Here is a 17950-nt window from a genome sequence, read left to right as displayed (position 1 = left end):
AGAAATGTATGTTAACCCTCAATAAGTTCGTTTTTTAGTGTCATGTCTTTTTGAGTTTAATTTTCTGCACCAAAATTTGATTAGTTATGATATTATTTTAATAAATCAGCTCATAGTGATTTGACCGGACGGAATGCCCCAGTCACAGATTCAGCCTCAGCTACCTCACTCATTGACCATCCTCAGCTTGACGCAAGCACTCTCTGGACTTTGACGCGGTAGCTTAGCTCTACGCGACGACCACAATCAGCCAGCCAGCCGGGCCAACTCAAGTTCAGCGCTCAGTCTCGACTCAACGTTCGTTCCGTCTACACGCGATTCCGGTTTGCGCAGCTCTTCTCGCGGTTCCTTACAGCCTATGCTTTGTGGGTTCCTTCTAGACGGGGTGAACAATCTAGGCCGTGGAAGCAGCGCCGAACGCAAAGTTGGTGTTCACTGGGTTATTTGATCAGTGCGTGGTTAGTAGCTCGGCAACAGAAGTTCTTCAAGTTTTTCCAGATCTGTCTCGTGAGTTTCGAAATCAGTGCCACAATCGTGTTGATTTCGATCGAAATGCCTTCGCGTACATGAAAAGTCCGAAAAGCAAAAAAAAAAGGGAAAAGAAGTTTCAAGTGACCTGGTTAACGTGAAGGGGAACCGTGGCTCGCGTGTGCGTGTGTGGCCGGAGACTCTCGCCGGCGACGAACCTCTTCAGCGTAGTCCAGTAGTAGTGGCCAAAAGGGGGATCACAAGTGATTGTAAACATGGGGCGTCTTTGCCGTAGTTAGTTCAAAGTGAAACTCGAAAAATCGAGACGAAACTTCCTCAATTGAGGCAAGAAATGAAAAAAGTACCGGGTGATTTAACTCGCTGCTGGACGAGAGTGAAACTATGCCTGAAACACAACATGAGCAGCAGTAATCAAAAACTCGACACTCTAACCAGCGACAACAGCGACTGGGTGATGGGGTCCGAGAGGAAAAACAAAAATACCGGAACAGGCAACACGAGTGTGGCAATGATAGAGTAGAGAGAAGAAACAAAAGTGTTTGCACGTGTACCGTGGTCAGGGGAGAAATCGAAAACCGTTGGATGGTGGTGATTTATGACTCTTTTTTTGTGAAATGACCTTTTATGCTAATTTATTTTATGTTAAGTTATGTTTAACAATGGTCAGATGAAGATACATTATAAAGATAGCCTTTGAAAAAATGCGGACTTAAACTTTTACTTTATTTACACTTATTTTATCAGGCTGGTACAAATTTATGGCCAGGTACCACAAATAAATCTGGAAGACGAAAATCTTACAGTTATGAATGGGGGAGAGGAAGCTGTGATATGAATTAATTTAATTTTAAATCTCAAAAGGGTAGAATTTATATTTTTATTAAAATAAAACTTTACTATTTATTTTCAAATTTTCAATTCAACCCGTACACCTAATCAAAAAAATTTAAGAAAATGTAAAATCTGTCAGAACTTGGCACAGATTCATCATTATCTGTGCCACGTTTTGACGTAGTCTGGCTGACACATGAAAAAGTTGGTATTCCCAGATTTATCTGGTAACCTGTCAACCCGGGTTCCTTGGCTCTGATCAAGGTCGACGCCTTCTTCCATCGCTATCGGAGAGGGAAATAAATAAAAATCTATTTTCTAGTCTAACTTCAAAACATTTTAAACATTTCTCTACTATGCTTGGTATGATTCCATTATGTTGATACAGTTATGCCTCGGTTTAGCACCGCATATGGGGGATGCAAAACAGAGGCGTGCATAACTGAAGCACAGAGCTTATGGGATTTTGGCTATATGGGAGACATTGGCTGTAATCGTAGGAAAAATCATGCGAACATAAAAAAATTATAGTGTTTTGGAATTGGGATGATGTAATAGCTATCTATTGATTATAATTTCCTAGAATTTTTCACAAAAATACGTGCTTTTCCTATGTTTTGAAAATGCAGTTTTTTTTCTCTAGGAAACCTAAACATAATTATTGTTGCAATATAGGTATCAAATGATCGTTTTTTATCATTTTTTTAATACTCAAATTTTCACAAAAATACAGTCCAGACTCAATTATCCGAAGGCCTCGGAGAAATTTTACTTCGGATAATCAAAACTTCGGATAATCGAATCACGAAAAAAAATAATTTATTTTCGTTGCCTAATTATTGATTGTCGAGCTAAGGATGACCCCTGAACTATGCTAAAATGATTAAGAAATTTTAAATCCAAGATGGCGGCCAAAATGGTGGTGACACATTATTGAAATAATGCATTTTATTTTTTAATAGGTAATCAACAACTCAAATTTTACTTAAATCGGGTCACAGAACTCTAATTTTATGTTAAAAACAAGAAAATGCAAAAATACAGGAGCGGCCGTGGCTGACTGGTTACGGTGTTCGCTTTGTAAGCGAATGGTTCTGGGTTCGATGCCCATCTGCTCCCAACGAGAAAGTTTAGAACATAGAAAATTGAAATGATGAACGAAAAATCAAAGTTGCTCGGGGCGGGGTTCGATCCTCCGTTCTTTGGATTGGTAAGCAAAAATGCTTACCACTAGGCCATGACGACTTGGTGAGCGTGGACTGGAATTAGGAATACTGTTACAGAGAGCGAGTTGTGGCGCTATAACCACGGCAAATAGAGTCCAGGGCATTCGTGGAAATACAATGTCCCATCCCAGAGGGTCCCGGAGTACCAAACCTTCTTAGCATGGTGCTCCCAACGAATACAACCAAATCACGGAGCATATGGTGGTGTGTCCCCACGCTTCTTCCTCCCCTGTCGATTCAGAATTGTGTTGCTGTTCGAACACTCCGTGCTCAAACTCAACCCAATTACGAGTCATCTCTGCGATACGGCTTTACGCAGTAGGCCTGGCCGGTTTAACGCTTGTGATGTTTCAATGCATTCTAATGCAATGGCGCACTACAAATGTTAATAAATGACAAGAAGAGTGCTAGGCGTCATCTAACCTAAGGCACTCTCCAGGATCCCTTCGAAAGATTGGCTGCGCTAGGGTCTGATTAGATTAGATTAGATTAGAAAAACAAGAAAATGCAAAAATACGCAAACAATTTTTTTTGTTCGTGATTCGATTATCTGGAGTCCCATATAAACCTTCAGATAATCGAATTTCGGATAATCGAAACTTTGGATAATCGAGGCTTCCGATAATCTAGTCTGGACTGTTAGTATTTTCGAAAAAAACAGTCAAAATTTAAGTTTTTACCAATATGGGTATCAAATGATCGTGATTTTTTCATACATTTCGAATGTAATAGCAACATTTTTTGAAAGGACTGAAAATTTTCACAAAACTACGTATTTTAAAAAAATATTAAAAATTTCCGTTTTTCATAATATGGGTATCAAACGATCGAGATTTTTTCTACAATTCAAATATATTAGCATGTTTTTTGAAAATACTCAAAATTTCGATCTTTTGATACCCATTTTGTGAAAAACTGATTATTTTTTGTATTTTTTTGAAAATACGTGATTTTCTGAAAATTTGGACTAATTTCACAAAAAAATGGTAATACATACGAAATGTATGAAAAAATCCAGATTGTTTGATATCCATATTGTAAAAAACTTAAATTTTGAGTATTTTTTTCGAAAATACGTGGTTTTGTGAAAATTATTTGATACCCATATTGCAATAACAATAATTTTGAGTATTTTTTCGAGAAACATTGCAGCTTAACAGAAAGCAAGGTATCAAGTTTCCATCCTAAGATTTTCAGAATAGTTTGGTTGTACACTGAAATACAGATCTTCCTTTTAAATTTTGGTACGTGCAAAGTACAAAAAGTCATGGAATTATCACATCTTTTATGTCAGAAATTATGTGTAATTTCATCTCTGAAAATATGTAATTTTACCACTTTTCTTGAGGGATGCCACTTTTTCAGTCTAAATTGCGTTAAAATTATATCATAAAAGAGATAATATTGAACCATCCAAAAAAACACCTTCCAAATTTTTTACAGTGTACTGTCCGAATTTCGATTATCCTAAGGTTTGTAAGGCCGTTGCAAAAAAAAAAAGTATAAAAATTTAATTTACGAGCCTTGGTTTGGCCATCATTTGTTTCCAAAATATCTGAGTATTGACGAAAATTTTATTTTTTTGTGAAAAATATTTTTTGTGCGGTGCTGTACATTGGAATTTCATAAAAATTGAAAACATTTTTAAACAAGCCCAAACATGCTAAATATGATTATCAATGCAGAAAAATGCATTTTAGATTGTTTTCAGTTGATTAGACTTCAATTTCATGGAAATTTGGAAGTTTTTTGGAAAAATAATTTGTTTGCCCCCTGATTTTTCCGACCAATTTTGAAGGGGGGGGGGGGGGGGGGACATAAACTTTGAAAAATTTTGCAACGGCCTAAGGGACTTTTAATAATCGAATCATGAACAAAAAGTTACTTAAAATTCGTGTTCTGCGATCTCAGTTTAGTAAAAAAGGAATAGTTGATAGCTTATAAAATTACAAAATGTACTTTTATTTTATTTTTAAGGACAATTTGACCATTGCTTAAAAAATCTAATTCAATTTAGCGTGGTTTAGTAGTCATACTTGAGCTCGACAATCAAAAATAAGACAGCAACATATACAATGGACACTCTCGTTGGCGATATTGAAGGGACCGTCGAGAGCGGGAGTTATCAAATTATAGAACGAAAAATCAAAGCAATCTATTTGAAGAACTTAAAAATTTATTGATTCATGCATTATTGATATCGAGAAGATCGACAGCCAGAGAGTCCACTGTAGTTTGATTTGTGTGATTCATCATTAGCTGTAATAACAGTCAGGGTTGTTAAAATATCAAAGTATCAGCTCTCAGCAACTACAATTATCTCGCCTGAATATTCATGCCTCAAATACAACTGCTCTTCTCTCTTCATTGAAACTCTCAGCGCCGAACATAGCCGAACACGTTTTCGTGTTTACCCACTCGCGATTGACATTTTCCTTTTCTCTCTCATTCCTGCTTCCACGATCATGCTACCGCAACAGCGTTAAACCACAAAAGCCGCCACAAAACCAATTTCGCAAACGCAGTTTAACAGGACGTCATGCGTGGTCGGCTCCTAATCGCCATCTCACGTTCTCTCATTGCAGTTTTCGGAGAGATTGAGAGACTCAGCGGTGAGAGCGCATAGTCGAGGAAAAGGGGAGGAGTGATAGAGAGAGAATGACATCGCTGGGAATCACGAGACACAAGAAGAGATCTCACAAGCTACAGTGACGGCCGCTATACTCTCGGATATTTTTGGTGCAGAGATAATCTATTGATAGCTTTTTTATCACTCATTTGCAACACTGATAACAGTAAAATAATTTAGAAAACAAACTTCAATAAATGAGATAAGTTTAAAAATAAATTTAGCAAAAAAAACAAAATACAACAAACAACATATTCAAACCCTTCTCTTCATGCCATTTAAAGTCAAGGTTACGCTTTGCCAGCCCTTTGTACTGGAACAGGTTGATTAATCTTACTCCATGCTCCAAGCATTCCACCATACAGTTGGATCGCGTGAAACGATCCACAAGCTCAATATGCGCTCACGTTGAATGAAAGTGAAAAAAAATGTCGGTCATAACCGGCGAGCCCAACTGCACCTCCACCAGAGATCATCATCATCACCGTGGGGAGGGCTGTGAAAACTCATTTGTTGTGCTTAATCTATCCGTTTCGGTGCAATACACGGCGGGGGGCACTTTATCTGCATTAAAAACCACAGCCCAAAGCAGCCAGCTGCACATCTCACTATCAGAGACCGTAAAATGAGCTTTATTCCAAGCGCGCAAACCCGAAATGCCATTATGGTGCCACTATAGTGCTTTCAAGCCCTCCAGCCCCATTGCAGTGCCAATGAATGTTTGCTCTTTCGCGGTACGGTGCATTCAAAACTAAGTGGCTTTACACTATATGTGTGAGTTTATTTGAGGGTAACTTTTTTTTAAATACGCGATTGTGGGCCATTCTTTTTCGATACACGACGCTCGAACGTATGTGTGTCACGAAGGGAAACCATCGTCTCCGAGGGGGCAGAGGAATTTTTATTGGCTTTTGGTGTGGTTTTATGATGAAAATATTGTGGCGTGTTTCATGCGATAGTGGGGAAATATGACTCTTTTTTGTTGCGTTTGCCGTAAAGATGAATACTTCGGTAAGAGGTAGAGTGCATCTTGAGATGGACCACGCTGTTGAACGTACACTATACAAAGTAGTTTTAAAGTTTTTCTTTAAGTTTGTGTTTTAGTTTTTCATTACAAGTTTTTAATTGCGTCAGCATATTTTATCTCTTTTAATCATGAACTTTTCAACAAAATATAACAAAAATATACTTCGGATTGGTTTTGATAAAGACGTAAGAGCCAATTGTAAACAAGGCTTTTTTTTTACGTCGGTATTCGACCTACTTACGAAAAATCAATTTCAAAAATGCTTTAGATTGTTCACGTCCTACAAGTGCCCTAAACTAAACATAAATGAAATTTTGTTACAATTTGGAGAAAAATGAAGATAAGTGTTGGAGGCTTTTTGGCAACTCACCCGAGATATTTTGAATATCATGGCCAAAGAACAACCACCTGCAAATTATGTGCATAAATTATCGAACTATTATAATTTTCGGTCTGTCAAGCTATGTTGGTTTATTTCCTGGTAAAACCCGTTTCGGCCTGAAGTCATCTTTAGAATAAAATCATTCTCAGTTTGCCACATTTTATAGTTTCCTAGTGGAGTCATTTTTTTTTAATATTATTCCTACAAATTCAACTATTCATTATTCAATAATAGCAGCTGATACCAATCCCAATCGTATCATCATTCGATTTTGCTCTTAAATGTCACTTGAGAAATTCTCCAATAAGTTGGTCAACCGCTTTATGGTAGGACTGTCATGTAAGCTCGGTAATGAACACGTCACGAAACGAAACTTACTGAAATTTGTTCGATCTATATTACCACTGTTGTGAGCTTCAATAAAATGTGTTTTTTTTTAATGGGAAGGCACCCACGTTTCACGCCCCAAATTGAAACACAAATTTTAAAACATTAAGTTTTAACAAACACCACCAAATGCAGGTGGTTGGACGTGGGCAAATTAGACGCACACGATGCATTTTACAGTGATGCCCCGGTTTTGCTCTGCCCCGGTTCGTACAGCTGCCTCGGTTAAGCACGGCCCAGTGCTTAACTGAAGCACAGAGCTTATGGGATTTGGGCTTTATGGGAGACATTGGCTTTAAACGTATGAAAAATCATGCAAACATAAAAATATTATAGTGTTTTGGAATCGGGATGATGTCAGCTATCCATTAAAATTATAATTTCATGAAAATTTTCTCAAAATACGTATTTTTCCTGTATTTAAAAAAAAATACTCAAAATTTCAGTTTTTACAATATGGGTATCAAATGATCAGGATTATTTCATACATTTCGAATGTAATAACAACATTTTTTGAAAATTCTGAAAATTTTCACAAAACTAAGTATTTCCGACAAAAAAATACTCAAAATTTCAGTTTTTACAATATGGGTATCAAATGATCAGGATTTTTTCATACATTTCGAATGTAATAACAACATTTTTTGAAAATACTCAAAATTTTCACAAAAATACGCATTTTCGAAAAAAATACTCAAAATTTCAGTTTTTACGATATGGGTATCAAACGATCGGGATTTTTTCATACATTTCGAATGTATTAACAACATATTTTGAAAACACTCAAAATTTCACAAAACTACGTATTTTTGAAAAAAATACTCAATATTTCAGTTTTTACAATATCGGTATTAAACGACCAGGAGTTTTTCATACATTTCGAATGTAATAACAACATTTTTTTTGAAAATTCTCAAAATTTGTACAAAACAACGAATTTTTGAAAAAAATCTCAGAATTTCTGTTTTTACAATATGGGTATCAAACGATCGGGATTTTTTCAAACATTTCGAATGAAATAATAACATTGATCAGTAGTGCGGTGCCTGTGTGGACGCTCAGTTCTGTTTTTTCGTGTTATTTTCCGTCTCTTTTGTGTCGCTGTTCGAGTGCATGGGGTGATTGGTCAGTATAATTAAATAATGGCATCAGTAGTGCGGTGCCAGTGTGGACGCGCAGTCCTGTTTTTTTTTCGTTTTTTTTTCGTCTCTTTTGTGTCGCTATTTGTGTACATGGGGTGATTGGATTTTTTCTTCTGCTTTTTTCATTTATTTTTTGTTCGTTGGCCGATGAATTTTATTTTTGTTCTCCTTATAAAGTTTTCGATAGAAACGATCCGATTTTTTTTTTTAGGCAAGCAAGTCGTATTGCTGGATTAAGTCCTTTCCATATCATCGAGGATCGGAAGGCACGTCGACGGATATGTTTTAAGGCTTATGATATAAAATAATTTTAATGAATGAAGCCCTTCCTACATCACCGTTGATCGGAAGGCACGCCGACGGAGAATTTTTGGAGAATCGCGGTCGAATTAATACTATATTTAAATCCCTAGATAGGTATCTTTCCGCAGCCGGCTGCCTAAGATTTTTTAAATTTCAACCGATAAACAAAATGCTCATGGTCACATCACTGCCACTCGTGAATCCTGACCTCATACCCATCTACTAACCCCCTCAAAACTCATGTGATACTTTGTCGGAGACGCAGTCGATTTGGCGGTCCCATCACTCAAGTATCGGACTAACATTCCCATCCACTTCCCCGTGTCCTACCACTGGTCGTGGCCGGCGTCGGTATTGATCAGCACGATAGGGACATTTGAAAATTGCGAAGGGGTGATGATTGGTTCCTACTTTTCATCTGTGGTCCACGGAGCAATGTTTGGGGGTCCTGGTCAATAACGAAGTAGCAGCTACGGGTAGACACCAATGCTATGCTATGCTATGCTATGCATTTTGAATGAAATAATAACATTTTTTTTGAAAATACTCAAAATTTTTACAAAACAACTTCCAAATGTATGAAAAAATCCCTATCGTTTTATACCCTATTGTTAAAACTGAAATTCTGAGTATTTTTTCAAAAATACGTAGTTTTGTGAAAATTTTGAGTATTTTCAAAAAATGTTGTTGTTAATCCTGATCGTTTGATACCTATATTGTAAAAACGGAAATTTTGATTACTTTTTTCGAAAATACGTAGTTTTGTGAAAATTTTGAGTATTTTCAAAAAAAATGTTATTTCATTCGAAATGTATGAAAAAATCCTGATCGTTTGATACTCATACTGTAAAAACAGAAATTTTGGTTATTTTTTTTTTCGAAAATACGTAGTTTTGTGAAAATTTTGAGTATTTAGAAAAAATTGTTATTACAATCAAAATGTACGGAAAAATCCTGATCATTTGATACCCATATAGCAATAACAAAAATATTTTTGGTTTCTTAAGAGAAAAAAAATGCATTTTCAAAATACAGGAAAAATACGTATTATTGTGAAAAATTTCATGAAATTATAATTCATCATCCCGATTCCAAAACACTATAATATTTTTATGTTTGCATGATTTTTCATACGATTATAGCCAATGTCTCCCATATAGACAGAATCCCAAAAGCTCTGTGCCTCGGTTATGCACGCCTCGGTTTTGCATCACCCATATGCGGTGCTAAACCGAGGCATGTCTGTACATTATAGGTGGTACTTAGGTTCACAGCAAAAACATGTGTAAATTTGGAAGGTGTAATTTTTCAAGGTTGATTATTACCTCTTTTTTCTGTAGTTTTATCTCAATTTAGACTGAAAAAGCGACATTACAAGGGGTGGGGAGGGGGGTGACAAAAACTTCAAATAAAATTTGTACCAGCCTAAACCAAAAATAAACTAATAAACAAAACTTAAACACACAATTACTGAATAACTATTGAATTACACGAATTACTACGGAATTACATAACTGCTGAGTAATTCTGGAATTGCTGAATTTAGCCACCACTTTGAAACGGCGCCGGAAAATCTTTACATGAAAATTAATAGGCAATCATAGACTTATGAAAGGTTTACCGAGATTATTTTTAAACAGTCTTTTTTTAAATTTTATTTTCAATCTTCTGTAGAACGTTTTTACAAAAAAAAATCTTGTAATTACCATTGAGTATTGGAATTAACAGGAATTATAAGGATTATTCCGGTATTACTGAGTAATTCCGGAATTGCAGAAATACATGCTCAAACTCCGAGTAATTCCGGATTAGTGACCAGTCTGACATGATGCTGGAAACCTCTTGATAATTATGTCAACATTGATCAGTTGAACTATTTTAATACTATAAAATTGTTTTGATTTTCTAATAAAATTGAGTATGTTTGCCAGTAATAAGCCAAACTTAACCAGCAGATCTAGGTTGCTGGCTTTAGCGAAAAATGTCGCTGGTTTAGCTAGATATTTGCAAAATATCTGTGAAATCTATCTGCTAATTTGGCGTTGGATTCCCTTTCCGTGTAAATTTTTAACGCTTTGCAGATTTAAAAATTATTTTAAATAAAATTTTAACAATTTTTGAGTTTTGAATGCTTTATTGAGCCGGTGGTGTAGGGGTAAGCGTGGTTGCCTCTCACTCAGTCGGCTTGGGTTCGATCCCAGACGGTCCCGGTGGCATTTTTCGAGAGGAGATTTGTCTGACCACGCCTTCCGTCGAACGGGGAAGTAAATGTTGGTCCCGGTCTAGCCTAGAGGTTAGGTCGATAGCTCAGTCCAGGTGAAGGAGTCGTCTCCCTGGATCCTGCCTCGGTGGAGTCGCTGGTAGGCAGTTGGACTCACAATTCAAAGGTCGTCAGTTTGAATCCCGGGGTGGATGCAAGCTAAGGTGTAAAAAGAGGTTTGCAATTGCCTCAATAATCAAGCCTTCGAACTCCTAGTTTAGAGTAGGAATCTCGCAATCGAGAACGCCAAGGCAATGCTGTAAAGCAGAAGTGACCAAAGCATGGCCCGCGGTCCAAACGTGGTCCGCGAGGTGATTTTTTGTGGCCCGCGGACCCATTTTGAACGATCATTTAAAATGGTCCGTTGACCACTAAAGTAAAGTGATTTTATACTTTTAATCTTTTTTATGGTAAATTTTATATTCTATTTTTTGTTTAAAAAAAACTAATGATTTATTTTACGACACGAAGATTTTGTTAAAAAAAATTAATAATTGATACAATTTCACACAATTTAACCCCTTCCTGCCCAGAGCAAAATCGAGATTCTTTACGTTTTTCTACATTACTTTTAACTGGATCGTCTAAATTTTATGAAATTTTGATGGTTTTAAGTTTACTTTCTATATAAGCAAATGCAGGTTGAAGCAAGTTGAAAAAATGTATGGTTGTAGAGAAATTTAATTTTGAACACATAAATTAGTGGTGCTCTGGTGTAACCATGGGCGTTAGAGGGATAATGTGAGTGAAACTAGTAAATATCGTCTAAACTTTCCTCAAACATGTTTGGAAATGTTTAAAATGCGTTTAAATTTGACGTAGGTAGAAATCTGTAATAATTGCAAAAATATATGTTTTCCATAATAATTTGAAAGTATAAATGACCCTTTTAATGAACTGACACTCAAACTTACTTTACACTTAGAAACCTTCCCTCGGAATTTGAACTCTTGACAGTTGGATAACTAATCTGATTAAATACCATCTGATTCAGGCAGACAAAATGTTAAATCGGGGAAATAAGACTGTTGCAAATATTTTACAATGCTTTTGTCGACTAACCCTCCTTTTCCTCCACTATGAAAAATTGGCTAAAAAAATAAGGGCAAAAACTATTTTTTCAAAATATTTCAAATATTTCTGATTGTTAAGTGAAATTAGCCAAATTCAATTGAAATGCATTCCTCTGCGCTAGGAATCATTTTGAACATTCAAAAATAAATTGAATTTTAGTAAATTTTCGGTGAACAGTTTTTTTTTATAAATGTTTTGTTTAGTCGAATCTTACAATTTTTGAAAATAATGATTGCAAATCAACTTGGATGATCGAAGCAAGCTGTGCCTGGGGTCGGACGCGTTTTTTTTTCGTTTGCTGCCATTTTTCAATTTCTGATCGTCTTAAAATTTTCTTTAAAATTTGTGAAATAAGTTAAAATTTGAAGGTCTTGTTACAATTGTAAGCCATAAGAACATAAGAAATTCACTTCCACATCAACGAAAGCAAAAAAGGCAGGAACAACAATCGCGAAGTGGTTGTTAATTCAAGCGTTGCTGGAATATCGAGGAAGAAGGTGTGGGTGGTGATCTTCGTCCGTTTACTTCAAAGTCGTGTTTCGGTACAAGGTCCGCTCCCCGGAATTCTACAGATGATTTTTCCTGCTGATGATTCAAGAGGAACGTGTCGAGAAGATTGGAATCAAGCTGTTGAAGATTTCGTGTTTTTGGTGAGAGCTTTCCATAATATTGTTCAAATAACTCTTTCATCTACTCTAACATCCATACAATCCAATTAAGACAACTACGCCAATCTTACTAAGGAGCGGCCGTGGCCGACTGGTTACGATATTCGCTTTGTAAGCGAATGGTCCTGGGTTTGATGCCCATCTGCTCCCAACGAGAAAGTTTAAGACTTAGAAATACTTGAAATACTGAATAAGAATGAAAAATCAAAGTCGCTTGAGTCGGGGTTCGATCCCCCATCCTTTGAATTGGTATGCAAAAATGCTAACCACTTGGTGAGCTATGACTGGAATTAGGAATACTGTTACTATCAACTATATACGCGCTGGGTCCTTGTCCATTTGACAAGGGTTCGGAAGTTCTAAATAACGTTTGAATCCGATTGATACAAACGTTCTTCAGGGCAGGGCTTGTCGATAAAGCTGAAGTACCTCGCGCTCGGCTAGCCAGCGTAGAAATGGGTCACCGAAGCTCGGCAGAGCTAACACCTTCCAAATGCCTATGCGAGTTATTTGAATGTATAGAGTGTAAATCTAAAAATACATGAAAACAACTCAATTTGTAAGAAGTGGCCGCGTGGTCCCGTTTGGATGGTTGCACACACACACACACACACACACACACACACACACACACACACACACACACACACACACACACACACACATAATGATTGCAAATCTACTTGACGAATGTTATTCTAACATTTTTCTCAGCGAAATGTTGAAATTCTGGCTCTCAACGATTTTTCTTTAGATACGCCAAGATTCAAAGATAAAATTACGCCGTTCTATAAATTGTTCAGATTACAAAAAAAACTTTAAAATTTTAGTGAAAACACAAGTACATTCAACAAAATTTTTATTTTCAAATGCCTTAAACAATAAAATCAACAATAGTGATAGAAAACTGTCATTTAATGTTTTCTATTATTTTAATAAACGAAAATGTTCAATAACAAAAAACTTCAACGGATTATTTTTCAAAGTCTTTTAAATTAAAACAATTTAATGTTATCAAATAACCTATTTTATGAATTTGGCCCATAAAATCATTTGAGCTTGAAAATTGGCCCGGCTTCCAAAAACTTTGAGCACCCCTGCTGTAGAGTGAATAATTTGATTTTTGATTTTGAATGCTTTATTGTTGATAATCGTTGTAATTAAATGCTTTTTATGTGAAAACCCTTATCCAGCAAGTGAAAAGTTCATGTAAGATGTTTAAAATTAATTAAAACACTTTCCCAAAAAAAAGTGGTGGTAATTTTCCGATGCTGAATTTTATTGGCTTCCGAATCTTCAGCTCACACCAATAAGTAGCTAAAAGTTGGCAAAGCAAAATTGATTGGTATTGCGTAGTTCAACCTTAACCAAACGAGTGTTTCTTAACCACCAAACAGACCATTCAATGGTTCTGAGCAGCTGTGTCTTGTTTTTCGTACACGAGGGGGTCGATTGTCGATTGACCTTCAATAGTGCACCTGACGAGAGTTTTTTTTTGTTGTGCTGTTGCTTCTCGCAAAAACCAGTTTCTTCGGATGCTGAGTGGCCCGAAGTTCTTGTGGCGGTGCCCATGTTTGCACCGCGATCAACTTCATTGAATCAATGTCGGCGCACTCGGTATGTTCGAGCTCAGATCGTTAAATAGTGTTATTTTTTGGTTAAATCCCCGCTGGGTATATTGCGGCTTCAAGGATACAAAGTGATGGTCCTTTCGTATGGATTGTTTTTGAGAGGGTTTTCGATACTTATTGTCGATCGAATGAAGTCGCCATGGTTAATGTAAGAAAACTCTTTTTTTTATTGTTGAGCAATTCTCTCAGATTTCGCTCATTCGATTTTTTTGGTATTTTTTAATCTGGCTGAAACTTTTTTGGTGCCTTCGGTATGCCCAAAGAAGCCATTTTTCATCATTAGTTTGTCCATATAATTTTCCATACAAATTTGACAGCTGTCCATACAAAAATGATGTATGGAAATTCAAAAATTGTAGGAATTAATAAGGACTACACTGAAAAAAAGACACACGGTAAAAAAATGATTTTTAATTTAACTTTTTGTCACTAATACCCGAACAGACGGTAATAACTAAATTCATGCCATTTCAATAACAAATACTGTTAAAATAACAGAAAGTGTCATGAAAAATTCTTGCAAAATCCATTTTTGCATAAGAGTTTAATAACAGTTTATGTTATCATAACAAAGTTTGTTATTGGTCTGATATTGGTTGAAAGCCAAAACAACTTTGGAATAACGTTTTTTGTTATGAACGAATACCTCCAACTGTTATTGGGATGATCGGATTAGTTGTTAAAATAACAAAAAATAATAACAAAGATTTGTTCGAAGAATAACCAGAAATGTTATAAGTCTGTTATTACAATAACAATCCAATAACAAAAAAAATCATAACGACGAATAACAAATCCTGTTATAAATAACATAAAATGTTAGTGGCCTAGTATTTTCAAATATCAAAAAACTTTATTCACAAGTTATTTCCGTCTGCTCGGGTACTTGATTAGCAGAAAAAACACTTTTTTTATTTTTATTTGATATGTTTAAGGGGACATGAAATGCCAACTTTTCAGAAATTTCCAGGATGTGCAATAGATGTTTGACCGAGTTATAATCCGATTTTCAATGTTAAACTATGAAACATTTGTGAAATTTTCTGATTTCCTGTTTTTAATATCAATATCTCCACAACTGAGGGTCGTATCAACAAAGTTCAAAAAAGCAAAATATAGAGAATTTTCTCAGCTTTTCAAAACTATTTTTTTCAAAAAAGGGAAAATATGTGCACAAATTCTAAAAAAATAAAAAAATGCTGCTATTTTCAAAAAAGTTACCTAAAATGGCTTTAACTTGAAAATGGAGAACTTTTTCAAAATTTATCTAAAGTAATTTTTTGAGAGTAAATTTGATTTTACATCGAAAAATGAAATTGAAAAATTTTTGGGACCAATATTTCGATTTTTAGAAAAATCAGTATAGATTAAAAAATTCATACTCAGTCGAAGATGTTTTGCAAACCTGGAAATTTTTGAAAACTCGGCTTTGGATGTCCCCTTAAACATGTCAAAAAAAAATAGTGTTTTTTTTTTGCAAATCATGTTTTAGTGACAAAAAGCTAAATTAAAAGTCACATTTATTACCGTTTATCATTTTTTCCAGTGTAGTCCTTTTCAATACCTACAACTTTGCTCAAGACACCAAATCGATCTCAAAATTCCTTTAAAGGATACAGATTTTTGAATCTCCATACATCATTTTTGTATGGACAGCTGCCAAATTTGTATGGAAAATTATATGGACAAACTAATGATGCAAAATGGATTCTTTGGGCATACCGAAGGCACCAAAAAAGTTTCAGAAGTGAAGTTCTTCAAAATACAAAAATTAAAATTAAAAAAAGACTGATTTCGTAGAGAACTGCTCTCTTATGGTGTCAAGTGCATTTGAAATCCTGCTCATAGTCTTATATGCTGAAAAAACTTAATGTTGATGGCATTCAGCTGTTGTGTTACTTTATTTTCATGGAAAGAGTTTAAAAAAGCCAACAACCCCAAAAAATAGCTTGAAGCAAAACTGGTTGATCGAAAATTTTGGATAGCATTTGCCAGCTTATTTAAAATGCACATAATTTGCATGTCTCAAAGTCGAACAGCTCACATCCTGGAACGATTTCTGCAGCATTTTGCATTTGACCATGACCGTGGCAGAGAGTTTGGGTATGCGGATTAAGTCTGCTAGTGAAATGAATAATCCTTGCTTCAGGATTATCAGTTTATTTTAAGGTTATTTTACCTTCCTTTTTAAGGAATGGGTATAAATCTAAAATTTTAAATAATTCATTTATGTTTCGAAAAGTAGCCAACTCAAATAGTTAGTAGAAATTTAGTTAACTATTGTTTCATTCTATATTTCCCAGGCAATGACAAGATTTTCTTAACTGATCACATGGTTTGAAGATACACAGAGAAAAAAAGAGTTCTTAAAATCGTGAAAACGCGTTCATGAAATTGAGAGCACTTTTTTTCATGTAGGTGACATAATACCTTACTTGTGGGCATTTTTGAAGATGTATTTCGATAATTTTGATGAAAATCATGTCTGTATCTATCATGTGGCTTATCTTTGCTTGAAGAAAAGAAAGCTCTACCTTTTGCACCAGTTTAGGCTCGAATCACTCTGGTCATGCAACAGTTGTTGATCTTACACTTTCCTAGTATTTTGGTTTATTATTTCACACCCTGTTACGCAAAGGCTCGATCGAAATCGATACTCACAACAAACGAAACTGTACGATGACGATCTTCAACCACCGGGCATTGCGGCATCAACGCAGCAGCTGCAACAGAAAGTTGCCGCTCCGGCCGCCGGTTCGCGTTGTCAGTCCTCAAAGAAATTTAAATTCACACTGGTTTTTGTATTGCAGCATTCCTCCAACCTCCTCCGGTAATTATTGGCAAACCATAGCCGCAGCAAAAATGAACAGTGCACGTCACCGGTTGATACGTGGCCTGAATCGATTAGCGTCCACATCGGCCACATCGGCCGCTCCCACGGCACCGTCCACAGCCGCCACCAGCACGTCCAATCCGTCCAACAGCACCAGCAACGCCGTGCCCCGGTCCAGCTATGCCACATCGACGTGTCCGCACATGGTGGACATGGCGGCAGCCGAGGCTGCTACCATCAACACCCGGTTGCAGTCACACCAGCAGGCCCCGCCGACGATCAAGCTCGAGCAGGCCCGGCCGTACTCGGAAGTGCCCGGCCCGAAGCCGTTGCCGATTTTGGGAAACACGTGGCGGTAAGTTTGGGGGAATTTTATACAGATTTGAATTTTATCAAATTTGCCTCATCCCAACTGGTCCGGCTAACGTCATTAGGTTCTTTGCGAACCTGTTTGACTGGGTTTGAAAGGAATTTTGGGTTCATCTTAGATCGGGCTACTCGTAAGGTTTGACGCAGAAGCAAGTTTTAGAACAAAAGATGAAGGCGTCATTTAAAGACACGTATAGTAGGGTACGTTATCCATAAGTGGACCCCATTCCTATAGTGGACCCGCTAAAAGGTTTTTGATGAAAAATTCAATAAAATCACAATTTTAAGCGTGTTGTTGTCTACAAATCATTTATTTGGCATGTTAAGCATCATTTAAAACAATGTTGACTGACATTGAATTGTCCTTTTCACCAAAACAAGTGTTTTGAGTTCGACATCTGAAATCAGCCATGGCCACTAGCATTTTCACAACAAAACTGCATTGATGTTTTATGATTGAATTAACTACAGTATGGCCCATAAAAAAATGCGACATGTGCATTTTTTCACCGAAAAATTGTTCCATTCTAAAATGTATTTAACAAACTGATTTTGTTATGTATCATGGTGTTAGTTTAGTATGTTTTGAAGATATTTTCATGACAGTTTTTTGCAGTTCGCCAAAATTGGGCATTGGTGGGCTACAATAATGGATGTATTTTTGGTACAACATTTACCTAAATTTCATACCTTATATCT

At 36.1% G+C, this 17950-nt stretch overlaps 1 protein-coding gene across 2 annotated transcripts in view; it reads left to right on the top strand.

The window, feature by feature from the left end:
* Positions 1–213: 213 nt before the first annotated feature.
* Positions 214–17950, top strand: part of LOC6041328 (probable cytochrome P450 301a1, mitochondrial) — a 30809-nt gene continuing 13072 nt past the window's right edge. Inside the window, exons 1-2 of one of the 2 annotated variants that reach the window (XM_038263534.1) lie at positions 214–458; positions 16860–17237. In XM_038263534.1, the coding sequence (XP_038119462.1) occupies positions 16912–17237 (326 nt within the window). In that variant the 5' untranslated portion in view covers positions 214–458; positions 16860–16911. Of the gene's footprint in view, positions 508–16859; positions 17238–17950 lie in introns of both variants that reach the window. The other variant, XM_038263536.1, reaches the window with a different exon arrangement.

The sequence above is a fragment of the Culex quinquefasciatus genome, chromosome 3 (assembly GCF_015732765.1).
Source record: "Culex quinquefasciatus strain JHB chromosome 3, VPISU_Cqui_1.0_pri_paternal, whole genome shotgun sequence".
NCBI classification, from domain to species: Eukaryota; Metazoa; Arthropoda; class Insecta; order Diptera; family Culicidae; genus Culex; species Culex quinquefasciatus.
Note: the sequence above shows the minus strand (reverse complement) of the source record. Positions and strands in the feature narration are given on the sequence as shown.